Source organism: Lissotriton vulgaris, chromosome 5 (genome assembly GCF_964263255.1).
Source record: "Lissotriton vulgaris chromosome 5, aLisVul1.2, whole genome shotgun sequence".
Classification (NCBI taxonomy): domain Eukaryota; kingdom Metazoa; phylum Chordata; class Amphibia; order Caudata; family Salamandridae; genus Lissotriton; species Lissotriton vulgaris.
The window spans coordinates 1462391472-1462414958 of NC_141693.1; the positions used below are offsets into that span (position 1 = coordinate 1462391472).

Sequence of the window (23487 nt, forward strand, 5' to 3'; positions counted from 1 at the left end):
CGCCAGTGGCGCCTAGGTGTTCGGCGGCCGAGTCGGGCTGCGGTGAAGGAGAAGGAGTGGTGCACCTGGGACCACCGATGGTCCAGCAGTACATGCCGCGTCGCTAGGAGCCCTGAGCCAGACTGGAGGTGGTGGTGCGCGCTAAATATCGGACACTTCTTGTTCTGCCCCCCGGCGGATCTCTGGAGCAGTGGGGGCACAGGTACTTTTGGGCACGACTGACACAGTATCCTTCGCGACCCCATCGGATATTGGCGCTGATCGGTGGCCGGTTCGGGCCATAGTCAACGCGCAGCGCGGCCCACTGGGATAGAGGTGAGAGTTGACTGGCGGCCATATTGCGGGCCCTCGAGGCAGAAGGAATCAGCGGAGGGGCCCGGAAGAGGAGATGATTGATCTGGGATTTTGCCTCCCACGTCTGGGCCTGGTTTCTCGCTTGGCCACCTGAGAAGTCGCCCTTTGGTCCCTAGAGATAGGCGATGACGCGCGATAAGGGCGGCAAAGGTAACTCCAAGCAGGGTAACATTGAAAAGTTTACAGGAGCCGGGGCTGCGGCAGGTGCTTCGGCATCGCAAGGCCAGATTCCGGACAATGCGGCGCTCATGGCAGCCATTACCCAGTCCAAGGACATGCTGAACTCTAAGATTGGGCCGTTGGCTATGACGTCATGCTGCTGAGGCAGGACTTACGCAATGCAGTTGAGCACATCACAGGGACAGAGACCCGCATCTCTGAGGTGGAGGAGGACGTCACGACCTTGAAGAAGAAAGTGGCGGCTATGGAAAAAATACAGAAAGGTCTGGCGTTGCGGGTGGAGGATGCCGAAGGGCGGGCTCGGCGAAACAACCTTCGATTTGTGGGGTTCCCGGAGGGCTGCGAGGGGGAGAGAGTGGAGCGTTTCCTGGAGGGCTGGCTCCCCCCTGATACTCTTTCCCGCTGCTTTGTGGTGGAGGGGGCTCATAGGGCCCTCATGCACAAACCTTCCCAAGGGGCACGCCCGAGGCCGATCATAGCCACATTTTTTAATTATATGGACCGCGATATCATCCTGCGGCAGGCCAGAGCCAAGAAATCCCTCACCTATGACAACACCAATATCCTTATTTTTCTGGATTCCACGCGCCTAGTGCAGCAACAGCGATAGTCCTTCATGGCGGTCAAGGCCCCCCTCCGTGACCTGACGCTCCAGTATGCGCTACTATATCCAGCCCGCCTGAGAGTGGTCTACCGATCTCACACACTCTTCTTCGATTCTCTTGAGGAAGTGTTTAAATGGACCGATGAGACTGTTAGAGTGTGAGTGCACACACCGACTGGCAGAGATTAAGATTCATCGTCAAGCGAGGCAGCCCAGGGGGGCTCCCGGGGCCAACGAGGTGGCGGTAGGAGATGGAGGTCTAGGCGGCGGTCACTGTCTGGCTCGCCTCTTCGGCAGACGGGCTTGTCTCTGGAGAAGCAGGCCTCAGCGGACTGATTTGTGGGCCCAACAGAGACTGGGACTCGTCTGTGTTTTGATGTCCAGCTAGGTGCATATACGGGGCTGGTATCCCGGTCACGCAGTGGAGAGGGGTAAGGCCCAAGTGTTCTGGGTGACCAGTTGGGAATCCATTAGAAGATATGGTTCCTATCCCCCTGTTGGGGACATGGCTCCTATTCGACTGAGACAGATACTTTCATGTTTGCGAGGTATGGGGTGGGGAGGGGTGGGCGTTTGGGGACTGTTTCGGGGGGTGAGGGGTGGGGGGGGTTTGTTCTTTGCTTGATTGCACACATGCTGATTTCTCGCAATAGTTTGTACGCTTTGGGTAACACATGCACAGGCCGTGAGGATGTAAGTTCTTTGACATGTCTAGCACAGAGGTGGGAGGGAGGGTAACCCGGGGTCCCTACATGTCATTAGTTGGAATGTTCGTGGGGCACTGGATAAGGTCAAACGAGGGGCCATTCTCCACTATGCTAAGAGAGCTGGGGCTGACGTGCTCCTGCTCCAAGAAACGCACTTGCTGGGCACTAAAGCTCTTTGCCTGCAGCAGTATGGATATCACCAAGTATTTTATTCAGGGTTCACACAGGGCTCCAGGGGGGTAGCGATATCGATCCATCGCAGGGTCCCCTATGTGCATGAGAAGCTTTGGTTAGATACACAGAGAAGGTATATATTTTCAAGATTGGGGGGGGATGTCTTGATGCTGGGTAGTGTGTACGCCCCACCACCGCGGCAGTGGTCCTTGGTGGAACGGCTCATGACATTGTGGTGTGATATGCTGGACACATTCTATATTATTGGAGGCGACTGGAATGATGTGATGGAGCTGGATCGAGATAGGTGGAGGAGCAGTGATGCTGTTGGGGGGGTTATCTCCTACTAAATTGCACTTCCTGGCAACCGGGTTAGACTGGACGGATGTCTGGAGACACCTGCATGGCCCTTGCTGGGAATACACCTTTTCCACATCACAGGACTCCTTCTTGAGGATGGATTACATATTTGTTCCCAGGGTGCTTACACAAAGGGTATTGTCAGCGATCATTATGCCTAGGGCTTTGTCGGATCATTCACCCGTTGTACTCACGTTTCGGATTGGTCCGGGACGGCAGCCGCTCAGGTGGCGTATGTCGGGGTGGCAACTACAGAAAGAGGAATATAGGGAACACTTGGCCAAAGAGATAGATAATTACCTGGAGACTAATGTGGGATTGGTTGAGTCTCCAGCGGTGCTCTGGGAGGCACTGAAACCTACTTTGCGGGGAGTACAGATTTCCTGGTGTGTGGCTGCGCAATGGAAGCGGCAGGAGGACCTGGTGCGCCGGGAGGCAGAAGGCGACTCGCCATAACATTAGACGTGCGCATGTTGCAGTGTCGGCTAGTAGGAGGCTTGGGGAGCCGGCGGCGTTACTGCTGGCGGACATGGATAGAGGTTTTGATTCCTTGAGCTGGGTGTATTTGTTTGCTCGCTGCGGAGGCTCAACCTTGGTCTGCGCTTCCTGGCTTACCTGCAGCTTCTATATACTGATCTCACCGCATCGGTGCGTGTGGGGGGCGATATCTCGCTCCTTCTCGATTCGGCGGGGCACGCCCCAGGGCTGTCCCCTTTCCCCTTATTTATTTGTGCTTGCCATGGAGCCGCTGGCGGCCTGGGTGCGTATAGATGCCCAGCTTCGGGGTTTTAGATGGGCGCCGGGTCTAACGGATAAAATAGCACTATACGCGGACGATGTCCTGGTTTTCCTTACTGACTTAGATAGGTCGGGCCGCGGTTGATGTGCATCCTTCAGATTTTCGGCGAGACCTCTTGACTATATATGAACAAGTGCAAGTCCATGTTGTGGGTACTAGGGGGTAGATCGAGGGTAGGTGACTGGGCCTCAGCTTTTCAATTGGCATTGAACGGTATGAAATACTTGTGGGTCTTTTTATCTGATGTCCCGGCAGTATCCAGGGACCGTAATCTGGCCCCAGTGTGGGATCGAACCCGGGAAGACCTTAAGTCAAGTCAAGTCAGATAATTTATATAGCGCGCTACATACCCAGAGGGTCTCAAGGCGCTTGAAGAAGGGTGGGGGATTATTGGTCGAATATCCAGGTTTTAAGTTGCTTTCTGAATGCTGAGTGGTTTTGAGTGAGGCGGAGGTGAGTGGGAAGTGAGTTCCAGGTTTTAGCTGCCAGGTAGGAGAAGGATCTTTCTCCCATGGTGGTTTTGTTGATGCGAGGTACAACAGCAAGGGCTTGGTTGGAGGAGCGTAGCTGGCGGGAGGGGGTGTAGAAGGAAAGTCGTGTGTTGAGGCATTCGGGTCCAAGTTCGTAAAGTGCTTTGTGAGCGTGAGTTAGGAGGCGGAATGTTATCCTTTTATTAACGGGGAGCCAGTGAAGGTTTTTCAGGTGACTAGAAATGTGGTCTTTACGCGGGATGTCTAGTATGAGTCTGGCTGATGCGTTCTGGATGCGTTGGGAGTTTTTTCTGGATTTTTGCGGTGGTACCGGCGTAAAGGGTGTTTCCGTAGTCCAGGCGGCTCGTGACTAGTGCGTGGGTGACCGTTTTTCTGGTTTTGGTGGGAATCCAGCGAAATGTTTTTTTGAGCATGCGAAGAATGTTGAAGCAAGATGATGAGACGGCGTTGACTTGTTTGTTCATCGAGAGTGAGGAGTCCAGGATGATGCCCAGGTTCCGTGCGTGGTCTGTCGGGATGGGTGCTTTTCCGAGGGCCTCTGGCCACCAAGAGTCATCCCAGGCGGATGGGGAGGTACCTAAGATAAGGACTTCTGTTTTGTCTGAGTTCAGTTTCAGACGGCTGTGCTTCATCCACTCGGCTACTTCTTTCATTCCTTCATGTAGGTTGGTTTTGGCGGTGTTCGGGTCTTTGGTGAGTGAGAGGATCAGTTGAGTGTCATCAGCGTAGGAGATGATGTTGAGGTTGTGTTGGCGTGCGATGGTCGCGAGGGGGGCTCATGTATACGTTGAAGAGGGTGGGGCTGAGTGAAGATCCTTGTGGCACGCCGCAAATGACTTCAGTGGCTTCTGCTTTGAATGGTGGAAGGCGGACTCTCTGAGTTCTTCTGGTAAGGAACGAGGTGATCCATTCCAGTGCTTTTCCTTGGATTCCGATGTTTCTGAGGCGTTGTAGCAGGGTGCTATGACAGACTGTGTCAAAGGCTGCGGAAAGGTCAAGGAGGATGAGGGCGACTGTGTCTCCATTGTCCAGTAGAGTACGAATGTCGTCTGTAGCTGCGATGAGTGCGGTCTCAGTGCTGTGTTTTGCTCGGAATCCGGACTGTGAGGAGTCGAGGGATTTGTTGGTTTCGAGAAAGGCGGAGAGCTGGTTGTCGACAGCTTTCTCGATGACTTTGGCCGGGAAAGGAAGGAGCGAGATGGGGCGGTAGTTTTTGAGTTCGGTGGGGTCAGCTGTGGGTTTTTTCAGAAGGGCGCTGAGTTCGGCGTGTTTCCAGATTTCCGGGAAGGTGGAGGAGTTGAGGGAGCAGTTGATGACGTCTCGGAGGTGTGGTGCAATGATGGAGTCTGCTTTGTTGAAGATGTGGTGAGGACATGGGTCTGTGGGGGATCCTGAGTGGACGGAGTTTAAGGTGTGGTCTCGCATGCCCCTGACGCTATATGGCAGGTCGGCCATCTTCAAGATGGTTGCGCTTCCCAGTCTCCTATATCAATTGCAAAATCATCCCTACCAGATTCCACCCTGCTGGTTTCAGCAGGTTAATTCGGCGCTGGAAGGAAGGAGGCGCAGTTAGAGTGGCCATACACACCCGTTTCCTGTCCGGGTTCACTGGTGGTCTTGCTACCTCGGATGTTCTCTCTTTCTACCAGGGCGGACAACTGCTGGTTCTTAACGACTGGTGGTACGGAGATAGGGGGGTCCCGGCCTATGCAGTTGAGTGGCCCTGCACACGCTGTTATACTCCGCACCGCTTCATAGACTCCTGCCCCCGGGCACGCAGGTGGTGTTTCATGTCTGGAGGCGGGCCCAGAAGAGGATGGGGTGGTGGAATGTCCTGACCCGGGAGACTCCTCCCTGGGGAAACAGGCGTTTGCCTCAGTTGGCAGCCTTGCAGGGCTTTCAGGGATGGGACTCCAGTGGAATCTCGGTCCTAGTGGACTTAATGACTGATCTGACGCTTAAATCCTTCCTAGAGATACGTGACAAATATGGGATGCCACGATAACAAGTTTTTTAGATATCTGCAGTTTAGACACTCGCTGGCGCCGAGTCTGGAGGGCCTGGAATCTCTTCCCGATTTCAGTCCCATTAAAGCAAAGGTCTTTATGGGGGAATTGCCTGACCGGAAGATCTCCCGCACAAACGTTGGTTATTCATTATTCCACAACACTGCAGCGGCTCAAGACAGCATGGGAGGAGGATGTGGGCGATATGGAAGAAGACGACTGGGGGGAGGCACTAGCAAGCCCGAGGGAGGCAGCTATAGCCACGCGCCTGCGACTGATACAATTCAAATACTTACATTGAGTATATTTCACTAGAGTACGCTTGTGGAGGGCAGGCATGATTGTCTCCCCAGAGTGTCTTCGGTGTAGGTCAAAGGAGGGTGATTTTTTGCATACAGTCTGGGGCGTCCTCTCGCTGCATCGATTTTGGAGGGGGGTGTTCTCCTGCCTCTTGGAGGTCCTGGCAGCTTCCCTATACACCGCGCTTGGCCCGGCTACATGTCATGGAAGGAGTTTGAGGTAATAGTTATAAGCGACACCTCTTGGTGCTGGGCTTCACGCTGGCGAAGAGGGATATTGCCAGGGCTTGGAAGGCGCCCCAGGCTCAGTCATTGGCTGCATGGAGGAACGGGATAGATTTTTGCATGGGGCTTGAAAAGCCGGTCTTCATTGCCTGGGAGTGCCCCCGTAAGCATTAAAGGATTTGGAAGAGGTGGGCAGACTATCAGGGATTGGACCTGGATCCGCCGCCGGAGGGAGATATTCGCTTGCCGGACTGATGGGAGTGTGTAGGCAGGGATCTGGGAGATTGTTGCTGGGCTTGATGTATGGTCCCAGGGGCGTACTTCTTGTTCTTGGGTGGCATGAGCGCAATCGGGGGTGGGGGGAAGGGATTATTCTGTTACAGTTTTGCCATGTATAAAAGTCATCGTCATTTTTGTTGTATAATTAATGTGTGCAGCAGGCTCCGGGTTACGCAGCTATGCAGCTTCTATGAGCCGTGACAAAATACAATGTGTTTAAAAAAAATAAATAGGTTAGAGCAGAGCTCTTTTTGTAGACTCCCTCACAAATGATGTGCAGTAGAAATCCTGTTGTTGACTGCGATTGTCACTTAAACACAGTTTACTGCTAGTTTAATTTACCAGCCTTTCTCAGTCAGACAAAAGGGAATGATGAAAATATGTAAATATATTAAAGATGCACTGCTAGGGGACATTTTGTTCTGCAGCTCTTTCTTCACAGCCTCGTGGGTTTAAATAATTCCTAATCAGATGGAATTATTGACAGGAAATAATTTTAAAAAGTGAATCTATGAAAGATCATGCATCTCGCACAATGTGATAAAATTACACACAAAACAGTCGTGGATGTGTTGGTTTTCCAACTTGGCAGTAGGGAGAGGAACATTGAAAGAGTAAGTTGGCTTGAGTTAAGGGTCACCAATGGTCCGATGAGGGTCATTGACCAGGGTGCTCTGCCTCTGCTGCGTTTAGTCCGTGTCACAGGCAAGGAGGTGGTTCAAAGTAACGATGAGTCCACGATCCGTGTCCGGTGGCGTCAGTATTCCGCCTGGCGAGGTAGAGTCTATCTTTGGTTACCCTTAACTCAAGGGAACTTACTCTTTCAATTACTACATCCTGACATGGACTGGAAAGAATTGCGAATCTCATCATATGACCTTGGCGGTAGTACAACATCCAGCAATCGCCCTGAAGAAGCCCATGTTTGGGCGAAATGCGTTGGCTGTCCACTTATGAAAATCCAGCACTTGCGTAATAAAGACACACAAAGGCTGGACTCAATTTTTTTAACACTATACCCTGTATTTACATGTTGCCTCTCAAACCCCTTGCATGAACCTATGTGACCCATCAGAGAGGTATAAGGTGATTTAGCACTATATAAAATGGGACCAGTGTTTTGGAGAAACTGAGCACAAGTAACCAGAATACAATATCACTCTAACACCAGCAGAGCTGGCAGTCAGCACTGACCTGTATGAATACAGCTTTGTATGGGTCCTACTAATGAAAGCTTAGGGATGTTGTAATGGCGGACGGCATTAACTAAACTGTGGTGGGTTTGTACTTGGAGGTATGGATTAGAGCACTTGTGTACGTATAGAACTGTTGCGCTTGAAATAAGATCCAATAACAAATAAATGCTATAAATTAGGCGGGCACAAGTGAGTTCACGAACAGAGGAAGGTTGAGTGCATGAAGAGGGGTCATGAGCAGTAAGCTTTGCCAAGACTATCAGTGCATGTTTCTGCCTCACTCTCACCCTCCCCCCCCCCTCCCCCCCCCCCCCCCCCATGGGGCAATGTTTCGAAGCCAGTCCTGCGGACAAGCAGTCTTACCCATGGGAAATACGGACATACTAACTTAAAAATCTGGCCATCCTCACACAATGCTATCGGACATTGACATATCTACCAAATGTCCATGCCAGCCACCATACCTGCAATGAAGAGGGCAAAGCAGGAAATGCAAGGTGCTATTCAACCACACTGAAGGCAGTCCCTCCCCAGAACAATCCAGATTAAACCTCCTTAGAATGCAAAATATAAATATAGATTCACACTGCCCACAAGCAAAGCTGCAAACTGAACCAGCAATCGTATCCCAGCCACCTTTAAAGACCAGTAGGGGTAGCTATTCCTTACTACATCAGAGCTCTTAGTTATTGGGTTCCAACCAATCATCCGTAACACAATGTGAGGAAATTAAATCTTAATGTTCAAGAGACCCAAAGGTTCACTTGCTACCTACCCTCCTTCAAAGAGACAAGTGGTGAACAGCACAGCAGTAACTAATCTTTCGCCTGCCCCACAAAGGCACAATCCTGGTACTCACAGAATATACATGATGACGCCGAGGGACCACATGTCACAGGACTTGTCATACTTCTCCGGGCCCAGCACTTCAGGGGCTGTGAGACAGAAAGAGAAGGTAGAAATGAAGGGTGTTACAGACACGCTGTATTAAGTCACAGAAGACAAACTCACCATGGTAGCACAGTTTACTATTTCAGCAAAGCACCAGGTGTTAAATGAACATTAGCTCTAATAACATCTCTTCTCAACTACCCGATCAGGTCGAATGCAGCAAGTATACGTGTGTGGCGCGAGAGTTGCACGGATGTCTGTGCTCGTTCTGTGCAAGGGATACTTGCAGTGCTGCTGGCTGTACGGTACCGGTCTGTTAGAGAGGAGCTTGCACCAGTATTGCCTAATAAACACATTCTGTGGAGAACTAAATATATGGCTTTCTGAATCCTGTGCCACTGTCCGCAGCAGTTCTCTGTTGGCCGCAAGATGTTCAGCCAGTTCGGTTTGGTTGCAACTTGGAATTTGAATTCCTGCATAGGAAAAGGAGAGACTTCTGCAGTGCCCATCACAAGCCCTAGCTCAAGTCCCCTTCATACAACTGCTGCATGCCCTAAAATGAAAAACAGACTCACCCACATAATATGGCGTGTAGCAGGGTGTTGCCAAGGAGTTGTGTGTTGTGGTTTCTTTGGCAAAGCCAAAGTCGGTGAGCTTCAGCACAGACTTGGACCTCTTCGACGTGTACAGTAGGTTCTCTGGCTGTGGAAGAAGAGGTAGTGTCAGGTGTGCCAAAGAATATACTTTCACAATTGTCCTGAGCAGGGAGCTCGATGCTCCTGCATTCACACACTTACACACTTGCCTCACAACATCTCAAGCAGGAGCAGTTACTAAACATACATGCCAACATGTGAACCTATGATACGTCAATGCTGCAAAGCAGCACACAAACATGTGCCTTCAATAAGGCTTTATAACTCCAACTGATCAGTTTCCAGTCAGGTAATCTAATTTACAGTTAACACTGTATACTTTTCAAGCAGGTAGCAGCTGGGATCATATTCTTCAACAGAGCCATAGCTAAAGAAAAGCACACCACTTCGTTTTTCTCTGTACATTTAGGCCAATACCCCACCCAGCTGTTTCCCAAATAGGGTAACGTGCAGATGGTCACTCACTGCTTCCAGAAGCTCTACTGTGTCGATTTTCAAAACAGATATACCAACTTCACTTTGAAGCAGAAGTCAGATTTTTTCTTCCCAATCTATTGATGGCTAAAGAATTAATTACATATTCCATGCGAGAGGATTGCTATCCTCAAAGGAGGTTGACAATTACACCATGTTCTTAATTGGCTACTGTAAGAAATGGGGTTAGAAGTTGAGAAGGGTGGAAGCACGACTTAAATAATAAAAGCAATCCTTGTCAGGGCGCAGCAGTCACTAAATGAACCTGTACTTATCCCTATGGCAGCTGGGCACAAAAGCAATAAGGTTTAAATTACAGGCAATGTGCTAAGTATTATGCAGCAAAAAAACTGTGATACGTGGAAACACAAAATCTCACAGCAATTCAAGAAATTATGTTAATTTTAAACAAATAAAATGACACCAAAATGAAATACTTCCAAATCAGCTGTGCTGGAGTTATGATTGTTTATAGAAAAATAGCAACAAAAAGAACAAAGTACCAACCATGGCTATCTGCTCATGCGAGACCAGGACCTAGTACAAAGTTAAAGCCGACCTTAATTAAGTGCGGGTCAGACACACATACCAGGTTCCCCCCGTCAAGGTCTACCATCAGACTTAAAAGAAAAATTGAAGATTTCCTGGAGAAGGCAGTCCTCGGTGCGGCAACAGCAGGCTGTAGTTTAGGAACAGACAACAGGGAGGCGATAAATTAAGTTTTACAGGACAATGGCTGGAAACACTCAGAGAGGGGGGAAAGCTGGATTTTCAGGCTGATGAGGTAGTCGTCATCAATGGGGTACTGGTCATCGTCGAGCCCAGAGATGATCTCTACCTTTGGACTTTGCAGTTTTTATGAAGCTCAAATTCTTCCAACAGGATATGGCTGTAGCCGAAGAAGGCTCCACAAGAATGCCTACAGTCGTCGAGAAGCCCCACTGAAGAGGATGTGCTGCTGTGGAAAAGAACGTAGCAGGAGCTATGGCACAGTCAATCCCATCCACTATGCACCTTGTTGGATTGGCTTACCGATAGGCACCGGTCCTCTGACAGTTCTCAGAGCATTTTTTGGTGACATTTATTTTCCCCAGAGGATTTGTGATTTTTGTAGGAGGAGGTCACTCTAGAGACACACCAAAGGTCAAGGACCTAGTAGGCACCACTTGGGGGCAGAGACTTACTCCAGCAGGGACCAGCAGCAGGCAGGCAGGTTGCAGTGTCTCTGGAGCTTGTTGTGTTCCTATAGCTCACACAGAAGGCCAGTCAGTGTATTCAAAATTATAAATCAAAAGAGACCAAGAAGTATTTTCCTACCTGCTCCCAATTGAAAGTGAGCAATAATTAAATGTAATAAGGCAACCCAATGCAAGTCTGTGGAAGGGGTAGGCCTTAACATTGTGAAAAATAGTTTTCACTACCAGGGCATGTTAAACTGAAATTGACATGCACTACTTTTTAAATACCATGAATCCTACCCCAGGTGCTTTTAGGGCATACCACAGGGATGACTTGGTTTGTGGTACAAAGTGTGTTGCGGTCCCACTAGTAGCAAGTAATTTACAGGTCTTGAGTACACAGTGTATCATTTGCTACGGACTTAAAAGTAAATTAAATGTGCCATTTAGGATTCAGACAATGTTACCATGTTTTAGTTGGGGTGGCTAGGTGGGCACAAGTATTTAAGCACTCGTTGGCAGTGGCAAAGTGCACAGAGCCCTAAAGCGAAGTGTGAAGGCAATATGTTTAATGAATTACCACTCAGGGGAGTCAGGTCTAACTGGTACATCAATCCATCAGTCAGTTATGCTTTGCACATTTAAACAAGCATTGATAAAGTCACTAAATGTAGTGTTGGCACCAATGTTTTACCTTTGAAAATACTAGCTGGGTTTGTGAGTGTTTTTCAAACCATTACAAAAACCACCTAAAGATGGCTGCCCATGTATGCACAGGTATCTGCAGTTATGCATAGGGGGTCATCTTAGAGAGCGGTTTCTTTTTGTTAAAACATAGATGGGCATGTATGTGTGTGCTCATGCATATGCACACCTGTGCAGCCTTTGAACTTTTTTTTAGAAACGTAAAAACCATTCATACAAGATGAAAATGCATTTGTGAGCAGAGATTTGTTTTTTATATAGTGTTTCTGGGGGGAAATGAACTATGAATGTGATTGCATATTAGCTGTTCATGTGGCATGGTAGAAGTGTTGGGAGAGCTGGGCCCTCCTCAAAAAATAAATTAAATGGCAAAGTAATTATTTTCATGCAAAAGCACACACTGGGCCAGCAGTATCTGGCACTGAAGAGACTACTTTTTGTGCACATGTGAACACTGGCCAAGAGCAGAATGCTGTCACTCACCGGGAGGTAAGCAAATGGCTGAAGTGTGCTGACCGACTGTCTAATGCTTTATGGTTTGGTGAGTGTAATAAAAATGAACACAACAGACCAATGGATGAACACTGAATGAAAGCTCCTTTAAGTATTATGTATATATATATATATATATATATGTTATATATATATATATATATATATATATATATATATATATCCAAAGCTAAAGACTACAAGTGTGCCATACATAAATTGAGCTGCGCACAAGAAAGATGATTTACTTTCTGCTGTTTTACAAGAGCTTATTCGCTCCTCCCTTTCTGCAAAACTGGTTGAAGTTCTGGACTGACGGTGCTGGAGGCGAAAATGAGTGCAGCCCTCATAATTGCAACAGCAAAAGGGGAAGTGGTGTTAAATAACCCATCCGCACTGCCCAAGCTTTTTGCGTTTGACAATGTTCATTTTAAGATTGGCAACAGTTTGTTTAAACTATGCCAACAGCTATATACATCACCACACCACTGCTCCAATACAATACAATACACCAAATGTATTTCATCACAGTGGGAAAGTGTATTTGGGATCATACGGGTCAACAGCAGGTTCACATAACCATAGGTCATATGCTGTGACCATAAGAACCAGATCCATTTCACCCACAAAGACCGAGCCCTGCAATTCTATCCCTATCCGACCAGGAACCAATAAGCTTCAGAAATGGTCAAATGCCTGAGTGAAACTTCATGTAGCTGTCTCTGGACTTAAGGGGCAAGCTCGTGCCCAGATAAGGACGAAGTTGGGCTGCATTAAAAGGAAAATGAGCACCTAGCCCAACAAACAGGCCAGACGGGTGTGCCTCAAACACGCTTCAACATGTTATACTAGAACAACAATTATATTTTTTGTCCTGCAATTTTTTCCCTAGACCGAGGATTCCCAGAACGAGTTTGAGTTGAGCTTTATTTTTGCCACTCTGCCCGAGCTGGTTTTTCACCAAGAAAATCAATTTTGCACAGAAGAGTTCCCGCTTTTTTTTCAAGCTCGTGAAGTCCTTAATTTCTCCACAGTCCTGTTAAAGAGCTATTGTCCCATCTCAAGAGCTTTGTAATTGGCTGGCATCATACTTCGAAACAAAAATTTCTGAAATTCAGAAAACATTGCCGTCCGTGGTGGAACCTTCCCCTCTTGTCTGTCATTCTGATCTAGACTGGCGGAGCTAGAAGCATAATGAGTTTAGGCCTATATCCTTAGAACAGTCCAGGGATGCTATTCTTAAGTGTAAATTTCGGTCCCCCATTGATGCCTGCCAAGGGATGCAGCTTGCAGAGGGCAGTGGACATTATCAACCCTGTGATTAACTCCATTTTCAGTCTCTTCCTTTCTTCGGTGGTTGTGCCTGCCGCCTAGGAACTCTCCAAAGGGTTCCCTCTGCTTAACTAGCCTGCATTGGACCGTTGCATTTTTTGCCACTATAGGCCCATTTCTCTTCTGCAAGCCTTCACAAAACTGCTGGAAAAGCTAGTCATTGTTCAGCGCTGTGAATATCTGGAGGACGGTACATTGTTACAACCCAGTCAATCTGGCTTTCGTCCCCATCAAAGCCCAGAATCGGCAGTCTTGGAAATATCTGACCACATTAAATAGATGTTGGGCTCCAGGAAAACCACAGCCTAGATCCTTCTCGAGCGTTCTACTGCTTTCAACACATCCCACACTCTATCCTCCTGCACAGTCTTTCTGTTCAGGGTGTGGGGGGTTCTGTATGGGATTGGTGCAAGTCATTCCTGACTTGCCATAGGCCAATCGGTTTGACGCAATCCTTTTTACACTGAGGTCGAGGCAGTTAACCAAGGGGTCCCGCAGGGATCTTCTCTTAGTCCAACCCTTTTTAATGTCTTCATTGTTTCCTTGGCTTCTGTAGTCAAGCCATTGAGGTGTAAAATCATTTCATTCGCCGATGACGCACAGCAGCTCTTTGCCTTCGAGGGTCTGCCGGTCTATGTCACAGCTCCCCTCATCTACTTCCCTAGTGGTTAAAAACGTAGGGGTGAAGTTGAATACGGTCTCTAAGAACGCACAGATCTCTGCGGTGGTAGGCAAATGCCTTGCGCTGCTCCGTACTATCGAGAAATGTCTCCCCGTCCTGCATTTGGAGGCAAGAAAAGTACTGATCTATGCCCTGATCACTTTGCGTCTGGATTACATGAATGTCTTGTATTTAAGAGCTGCAGAAGCTCATGTGAAGCACCTGCAGGCGGTTCAAAATGGGACAGTCAGGCTACTTGTTTGTCTGCCTAGATGCTCTTAGACTGCAGCTACATTCAAGGCTACCCATTAAGAAACAGACTTTGTGCGAAGCCTTAGCTATGGTTCACAGGGCAGTGTTCCTTTCCAGCCTTAGCTACTTCGCAGAGAGATTCACTTTGTATATTCCCTCTGGAGCATTGCAGTTTGCTTCTGCTTCACTTTTGGTTACCCCAAGCTTTAAGCAGGTTTGAAAGGGGCGGCACAGCCTTTTCCTTCCTGGCTGCAAAGACTTGGAATGAGCTTCCTCGAGAATAGACGACCCCCTCCGCTCCACAAAGCTAAAATTGCATATCGCCTTAAATTACAAGAAAGCTGGCGACACCCATGGACCGAGGCATACTAGCAACTAACGCAACTCACCTCATGTTGCAAGCACATCATCTTGGGGTTATGCGGAGAACTTGACATTTTCTTCTGCACAGGTCAGCACTCCAGCACACGTAAAAACCAGTCATCTGCCACTAAACGGGACAGGAAGTGGCGAATGACTAGATCTCAGACACCCCATTCACCACATTACCAAAAGAGGTCAGACACCAGAAGAAAGCCCCACTAAGTGGGTCATTACTTGAAAAAGTTACTGTGAATGGGGGTGGGTGTAGCGGGAGGAGAGTGCCTCAGCAACCATGCTGAGGACTGGAGAGAGAGAGAGAGAGAGAGAGAGAGAGAGAGTTTAGTCAAACGAAAGATGCAACAGATAGCTGAAAATCCTAGAAGGAGACAGTTCAAACTGACCATTTGACCAGAGAACACTCCTCTCAGTACAGCCTGGGAACTGCAGTGCGTGAGTGTACCTGGAGTATACCGCCAGAAAACTCTGCAGTATTTGCTTCTGGATATTCCGGAAACTATCCCAGAAGTGTGATGTCATTCAAGGGACGAGATGAAGTATTTTACCTCTTCCATCATAAAGCTATCAATGGGGCCTGCAAAGTGCCAATACAGTTCTCAAGGGAATGACTCTTCCACCAAAGACTCGAGAGCGAGTCGAAAACTTAGCCATTTCGCATCCTAGCCTTGGTAACACTGGAAGGAAGCTAGCTCACAGACGCATTTTATCCATCCATCCATGATGGCCCAAGAATGATAGAGGAAAGATGGATTCGCACACTACTGTCCACCACCCCCTAAAATAAGCCTACCCAGGAAACTACCCGCCTCTAGGGCCTACCTTGACATCTCTGTGTGCGATGTTGATGGAGTGCAAATACTGTATCGCTTCGCCGATGCTCTTCATGATGTCAGATGCCTCTGTAGGGGAGACAGGAGAGCTTGTGAGATATAGGTTACACCACGACTGAAAAGACAGCCCTTCCGCCTGAATCTTCCTTGTAGACGGCTGGCGTAAGCGACCTTAAGTCCACCAGACCAGCAAACCTTACAGCACAACCCAAAAGATTATAAACCTCTTTCGGTACAAAACAAATCACAGTTTGAGGAACTTCCACGTTAGAAAAGCGAGAAGTATTGGGCAGAATCTTAAGGCAATGCGCACGTTACCTCTTTCTGTGAAGGCCTGGTCACCTCGGTCTTGGATCCGACTGAAAAGCTCCCCGCCATCCAAACTAGTTTAAAGGAAAAACAAGGGAGTAGAGCAGAAAGATGAATCACTTTACAGCACGTTAGGCTGGCACTAAATCAACACAGTTTGCAATTTCTCATATAAAAGGGTATTTTATTAACCAGTTTGAAAGCACTCATTGTACTGCTCTCTGAAAGATTTAGGTTTGTGATGCAGCTCGCACACAGAAGCCACCCCCCTGCCCCCCCCCCCCTATCCCTCTTCCATCCCTTCAAGCACCCGACTACTACTTGAGGAAAAGGGTACAACCAAAGTGCCAGCCATGTTTAGTTAGAAACTGTGTTCTATCTTGGATGGTATGTGTAATCACAGCGCGCCTCCTGCAGGCACAACATGGTATTATTGGTTGAGAAAATAATTGAAATGTCACTGGCTGCTTAACGCTGCCCCAACAATGGGGAGTGGAGACAGAGAGGGAAGGGGAGAGATGGAAGTGGAAAATCACACAAGACTTCTTCCTTAAGATCATAGGAGTAGAAAATCTCATGAAAAGACAACAATGTTATACGGACCAACCAACAACGCCACTTCATTTCTAAACTTACTGCATTTCACACAGAGAACAGCATATATAAGTGGAATGAAAAGCTATGGGGCGGTGTCTACATGGGGTGTTGCCAAAGCAGTAGAAGTTGGAATCCCTCAGAACAGTTGTGGCCTATAACGAGTGAAATAGAATCCTCTCCTTGGCAGTGTGCCATCTGACCACTATTTGGGTACCACTGTGTGCGTTGCTCTAGTAGTGTATCTACACATCACACTAAACCTTCACCTGAAACAAGCCAGACATACTGGCTTGGCCAATACGAGTTAGCACGGATTTTAATTCAATACACGTTTCCTTGAGTACATATTTTATTATAGTTTTTACAGAGAATCAAATGTATTGGTAAAAAAAATAGATAATAATGCTAGACAAAGTATTAACTCATCCAGGTTTTGAGCCTTGAAAAAGCGACAGGGGTTGCGAAACATCAGTTGGCTGTACCACAATTCAATATTTTCATCAAGTTATACAAATTTCATTTTTCTATATCTCCTCATTGGTTTGATAAACAATTACTGTGTTTATATTTTCACTTATATAATGAATAATCTATGTATGAAATTCAAGCAGCATGAAATATCTATAACTTAACCATGAGACAGTATGAACTTAAATGGAAAGTGTTTATTTTATAGTTTGTCTACAGTATTAAATAAAAAAAAAATCTTTAGTTTGGAAGTTGCTGCTGTACCATAATGGGTGTCATACATTTTTGTCGTTAAAATTACATTATTGTTGAATGGTAGGGTAACCATCCCCTTAGAGAGCACTTGGAGTGTTCAACTTGTGCTAAATTTACCTTCCTGTTATCTTGAGTGTAACTATTGTGTAAACGTACATAAATGCGCTTCAAAATTCATAAAAGTGTACTTTTTAACACACAAGTTCAAGTTCAGGAATTTGTATAGCGCACTACTCACCCAGAGGGTATCAAGGCGCTTGGGGGAGAGGGTGCATTATTTATCGAATAGCCAGGTTTTAAGTTCCTTTCTGAAGGAAATGTGGTTCTGTGTAAGGCGGAGGTGAGTGGGGAGAGAATTGCAGGTCTTGGCCGCCAAGTAGGAGAAGGATCTTCCTCCCATGGTGGATCTGTGGATGCGCGGAACTGTGGCGAGGGCTTGATTGGAGGATCTTAGTTGGCGGGTGGGTGTATAGAAGGACAGTCGTGTGTTGAGGCATTCGGGTCCTAGTTTGTAAAGGGCCTTGTGTGCGTGGGCGAGGAGACGGAACGTTATTCTCTTGTTGACGGGAAGCCAGTGGAGGTCTTTCAGGTGACCGGTAATGTGAGCTTGGCGAGGGATGTCCAATATGAGTCTGGCTGATGCGTTTTGGATGCGCTGGAGTTTTTTTCTGTAATTTGGCTGTGGTTCCGGCGTAGAGGGTGTTTCCATAGTCCAGTCGGCTAGTGACCAGTGCGTGGGTGACGGTCTTTCTTGTTTCGGTGGGGATCCAACGAAAGATTTTCTTGAGCATACTAAGTACGTTGAAGCAGGAGGATGAGACGGCGTTGACTTGTCTGGTCATCGAGATTAGCACATAAGCTTGTTAGAGAGAGGATGTGGCTTAACAGCCTGGGCAGCAGACTTCGGATCTGGTGGGAACCAGGTTGGAGTCTCGGCGTCCGCATCAACATCTTGTGATTTTGGGCAAATAACTTAACCTACCCGTGTCTATAATTCAGCGCCTTGAGACCCTCATGTGCTGTACAAATTCTGGAGTTATTTATTCAAAGTGCACATTTTTAAACATGAAATTAGAAACATTCCTACTCCCAGCCTAGATGACAATGTCCTTAGTGAACTAAGAGCCTAGTACATGGTTATCCGTTCTCCATATGTGTGCTGGTTTCTTTTTATAAATAGAGCAACATTATAGTACATTAATTCAAAGACAAGAAAATGTTATATACTGCACATATTTAAAGGTGCCGTCATAAGTGTTAACGAAGGAAAAGGAGGCTTCGTGAACTAAAGTATTTGCCTAGAATCACACAATTTGGTCATTTAGGGAAGTCAGGACTGATCCTAGGTTGCCTACGTTCATATACTTTGGACAAGCAGGGGAAGTCTAGATTGATGCTAGGTTTTCCGGTTTCAGGCTATGCCATTTAAAGATGGCTACTTCTTACTAGCATTTTAAACAACAAAGATTTATCTCTGAGATGCAGGCCCTATACTCTTAGCCACTCTTGTATGAGGTTAGACGCCACTGTTTATAAATGGTTATCCCTTACCACATATGGGGTGAGGGAAGGGTTCCTTGTTCAAGTTACGGTTAAAAAACAATAATGTCATCAAAGGTATTTGTTAAACGCTATATATGTACATATACCAACAAAAGAGGCACAACAAAACCAACCGCTCTGTAACGCTAAAATTCTCACCCTCTATGATATTCATGCAAGTTAACTTATGTATATTAATAAAATTGTGGTTTAAAAAAAAAAGGTTTAGGCTTAGTTTTTAATTCTTGCAACACAAGGGTAGAGCGCATGTGGCAGGTAGAAGTCACATGAAAACCCACCTCTTTTTGGGCTTGAAGGTCCAAGAGGGCCTTGAGCTGAGCCCAGCATTTGGTTCGAGCCTGGCTCTAGCCTTCAGTGGCTTGTCCATCTCTATGTTGTACTGTTACAATTCGGAAAATGAGATTCCAAGAACTGTAGTTAGGATGGGGAGCTTGAGATAAATAAAGGAGAACGGTTTTTAAATGTGTGGCTATCAACTGGATTGCCTCTCTAAGCTTTGCTTTCATTGGTGGGTTAGTTACAGATCTGTGTGTGTTGGAAAACAGGAGGGTATGGATTGAGTGATACGAGCAATGTGATTGAAAAGTGATCTAGTTAAAGGATCCAGTGGGACTAATCAAACAGGAGGGACCATTACCACCCTCTTGTAGCATATGGCAAATAAAACCATGGCAAAACCAAATGGTCTTGGTCAGTGTCAATGTGCTTCAGCATTGCAAGGCCAGATGGTAAGTGTTACCCGGGCAGAAGCAGCACCCAAGCGCCCAAAACTGATCTACCATTACTCCTTTGTGTAACCACAGGCATACACGAACAAGCCAGCCCAAATTAAACTTACCATTCGATAGAGAGCAAAAGACAATAAGAAATGTCTCAAACGAGTGCTGCCAAAATTACCTAGTAAGATCAGGATACTTATTTTGTTCACCTCCAAAGAACAGAAGGTAGTGTGTCTGCCTTAGTGCAATTCATACTTGTGACTTGCATGTTACACACACACACAGACACATTCCTGCTGCAGGCATTCAACCCAATGAGCTACCCGACTGGCTAGAAGCATCATGCCATCAATCATCAGAATGCAGACATCATTGCATGTAAGGATTCAAATTCAGGAATCCTTGATTAAATCTATTCCTTCTTGCTACTTCATGGTATTTCGTGGGTCACTGTTGAGTCTAGACATAAACATGGTATAGTCTGGATATACCTCCCTTCCTGTCAGTAAATTGGATTTACAGCAACCACCTAGATGTCAAGGCCATTACATGAAAGGGATAAGCCAGCTCATTAGGCCACTATACTGTTATCACTGGGTCATGTGGCCGGATTCTGGCAGGGATAACTCGCTGTAATACAATTAATACTGCTAATTTGTGTAACATTAACACATTCTTGCAGTACTTAGAAATGTCAGCCATTAAGTAATACTATTGTATTATTTTTACAGCTGTTTTTATGGTTTATACTGGGTTTAGAGAACGTGCATTTGCAAAGTGCCTCTTTGGTGACTCTTGATACGTTGCAGTTTGAAAATCTGAGCAATGTGAATTTACTTGTGTGCTGGCATCAACAATTACCAAACCAACATCTAAAAGGCAGGGTGCGTCTGTTGAAAATACCTTTATTTTATATTACAATAAGCCTTTTACTGAACATTTGCTTTTAACCTGTAATTCTGAAACATAATAAACTATGTGCTTGCTTATACCATGTGCTGTATTCTAAACTACGAAACACTTACTATACAGATGCACTCCAGCGCCTAGGAGTGCAGTGGGTGGCATGTGGCGCTTTATAAGGACCATCCAGTGAATTGAATCAAGTCCTTCCCTCAGCCTATTTTATTAGTAACCAGCAAGCCTGTTATGATGTGTTTCTGTTGTTTGTAACTATCTCAGTGGTGGAAGTGGGGGTGGGAGTGAGTGAGTGAAGGGCAGCTGAAACAAAACAGTCATGTGACCTTGTAAGACAATGGAGACCACGGAGGGGATTGTCGATATATTGTGCACTGAATTCTAAAATATAAAACGCTTACTATACAGATGCACTCCAATACCAAGGTGTGTATTTGGTGGTGACGTACTATGACAATCCAGTGAACTGAAACTAGCGCTTCCTGCAGCCTGTTTTATTAGTAACCAGCGAGCCAGTTAAGACCTCAGTGGTGTGGAGGATGGTGAGGATGAGTGAGTAAAAGGCAGCTGAAACAAAGGGGTCACTTTCTTTCTCGCTCCCAGCGAATGCTCTTGTGGTAACTGAAAAACGTGCTGTGGCTTGAAAAACACAGCAAGAACATGATTTAAAAGCCAGTTCCTTTACGGACCAAGAAGCACAGGGCATGCAGGCATGGCGGTGCGGGAGGGAGCAAGCGGGAGGAGGGTGTTTGGGGGTGGGACAAATAAAATGCAGAGAGGGGGACAGACATTTTACGACAGTCGAGTAAGCACAGGGCAAACAGACACTGGGGAAGTGGGATGGAGAAAGCGACAGCGGGAGGAGGGTAATTTGGGGGGGTGGGGGGGGGAACGGGACAGAAAATTAGGTAAAAACATGATTTACAGGTTTGTTTACATAGTGGCGCTCAGAGAGTGAAAATATGACCCCTCCTGAGACGGGCTCTAAAACAAATACAGATAAGCTCCTAAAATGGTCATTAAATGGGAGGAGTAGATGGATAGTAGTAATTTGCCCATGCTTTTGTGAAGGGCTAAACATAGGTAGAGGCATGACACATGAATGCCATGGACATATGAGGAGAAAGATTAGGAGAGTGACGATGGAGCCAGCAAATGGGAAGCCTAAGGGCAGGCTGAAGCCCACAAAGTACATACAACATGTATCTTTCAAGACAACATATGCGCTGTCTAGAGCCGAGACCTAAAACTGGGCTACGCAACAAAAGTCTGCTTTTTCCAGAGCTGCGTCATCCAGTACTGTGTTGTTGGAGATCTTTAGAACAAGTTGCTTTTGCTCAAAGAACAAGATATACAGGAAAATCAGACCCGCTTTTCATTAGCAGGATAAAGCTCCATACATCGGGCGAATGGCACAGATGTCTGAACACAGACTGATGGGGAAATTAGGACCGCATCGAACTACATTTCTAATCTTTTTCATGCCTGAATTTTCTGAAGCAGACTTAAGCTTATTTAAAATTTCCTACTACAACACTAATCTCACCTCATAGCAAGTGTCTTTAACCGAGGTGCCATGAACTACACCGCTTTATCTCTATTGTAAGCACTTTGTTTTAGAGCTTTTTAACGGGGGAAAAAAGAAACCTGTAGCACCGTTCCTACGAAACATCTGATGACCACCAAAGCTTAAAGACTGACTGTAAATGATTCTGAATCAGTCCTGGGGCATACACCATGTTTAAAAAACTTAGTTTATCGCAAACATCTGAAAGTTCAATATTTTTGGGGAGTCTCAAAGAATCACAGGATAATTTCTGAAATCTAGACACAATCAGATTTGCCACTTTCCTACTTGCAAATAGACTCATGCAAGTTTTCCATTAGGAGGAAACCCCAATAAAAAAAATCAAGGCCGCATTTTGATTTGCATATCGGTTTTGCTCCATTAAAAAACTACTGTTTTCTGTGGCAAAACGTTTTCACTAAAACGCTCTGAGGAAAAATAGTGGTGGTTACTTCCATTTCTCACCCTGGAAAGCAGTTATGCAACAGGTGCGGTTGCATTGGCTCCAGGGGTGTGATGACTTCTGTAACAATTACAGCTACCTTGTAATACCCACCATAGACGAGGAGGCAGGCTCATTCCTGAAAGTTACTACTGTTGGAAAGGCACTTACTCCTGACACGAGAAGTTACACGATCTTTGGGGGGGTTCAATACCCAGAAACATGCTGCACTAATGGCCATATATCAAGCAGATAAAGAGGCCATCCTTGCCCCTACTCGGGAAGGTAATACAGCCATAATTAGGGTGCACTGAGCCCTCCCACCCTTTTGTGCCACCGCACCAATGAACGCTGCTGTCCTTGTGTGCTTCATTTGATATAGACACTCTCCATTCCCACCTGCAAGTCTCGCTTTATACAGTTTAATCGATAGCACACAAAGGAAAATGCACTGGTACAGTAGACTTTCCACATTCCTGTGTGTCCCTTGCAGTTAAAAAATAATTAGAAATTTCAACTCTGGATCAGATGCACAAAAAGCCAAACGTAAATCGAAATTCCGCGTCATAAGTTGCACTTGAGGCATGAATCAGATAGGTTTTTGCACACGCGTCTCTAACCACTGCAAACCTTTGTGGATTTTAACTGTTTAAACTCCGCTATACATTTTTATGGAAAAGAATATTTGATAATTTTTGTACAGATGTACGTAACTTCAATCTTGTGCTTGCTAAAGAAAACTCTTAAAATGACAAAAAACAATGCATAATGGATCATAAATGTCCCCAGAACACAAAAACGGCAATATAGGTCCCTATTACACATGCTACCGGTTATGCATTTTTTTACTACATGTTTATGTTCGCTTTTTCACAGTAAATACCCAGTAATCTTCAAATGCAACTAACATCACTAAAACTAAAACTAAAACTAAAATCACAGACCTTCTAAATAAATCCTTGCAAGAAGAATGTGTTCCACAGGAGTGGAAGCATGCCATGATCCATCCCCTTCTAAAAAAATGCTAATGCTGACCCGAAGGTACCCGCAAACTTCCGACCAATATCTCTCCTACCTATTTTGGCAAAAATTCTAGAAAAGCATGTCCACCGCTGTCTTTCAA

General features: G+C 46.3%; 1 protein-coding gene across 1 annotated transcript in view; it reads right to left on the bottom strand.

The window, feature by feature from the left end:
* The window catches only part of MAPKAPK2 (MAPK activated protein kinase 2), a 220277-nt gene that overhangs the window by 39014 nt on the left and 157776 nt on the right, over positions 1 to 23487 (bottom strand). The window contains exons 3-6 of the mRNA XM_086923409.1: positions 15845 to 15909; positions 15516 to 15595; positions 9141 to 9267; positions 8534 to 8609 (exon numbers count right to left, since the gene is read on the bottom strand). Of these exons, the coding sequence (XP_086779535.1) occupies positions 8534 to 8609; positions 9141 to 9267; positions 15516 to 15595; positions 15845 to 15909 (348 nt within the window). The remainder of the gene's footprint in view (positions 1 to 8533; positions 8610 to 9140; positions 9268 to 15515; positions 15596 to 15844; positions 15910 to 23487) is intronic.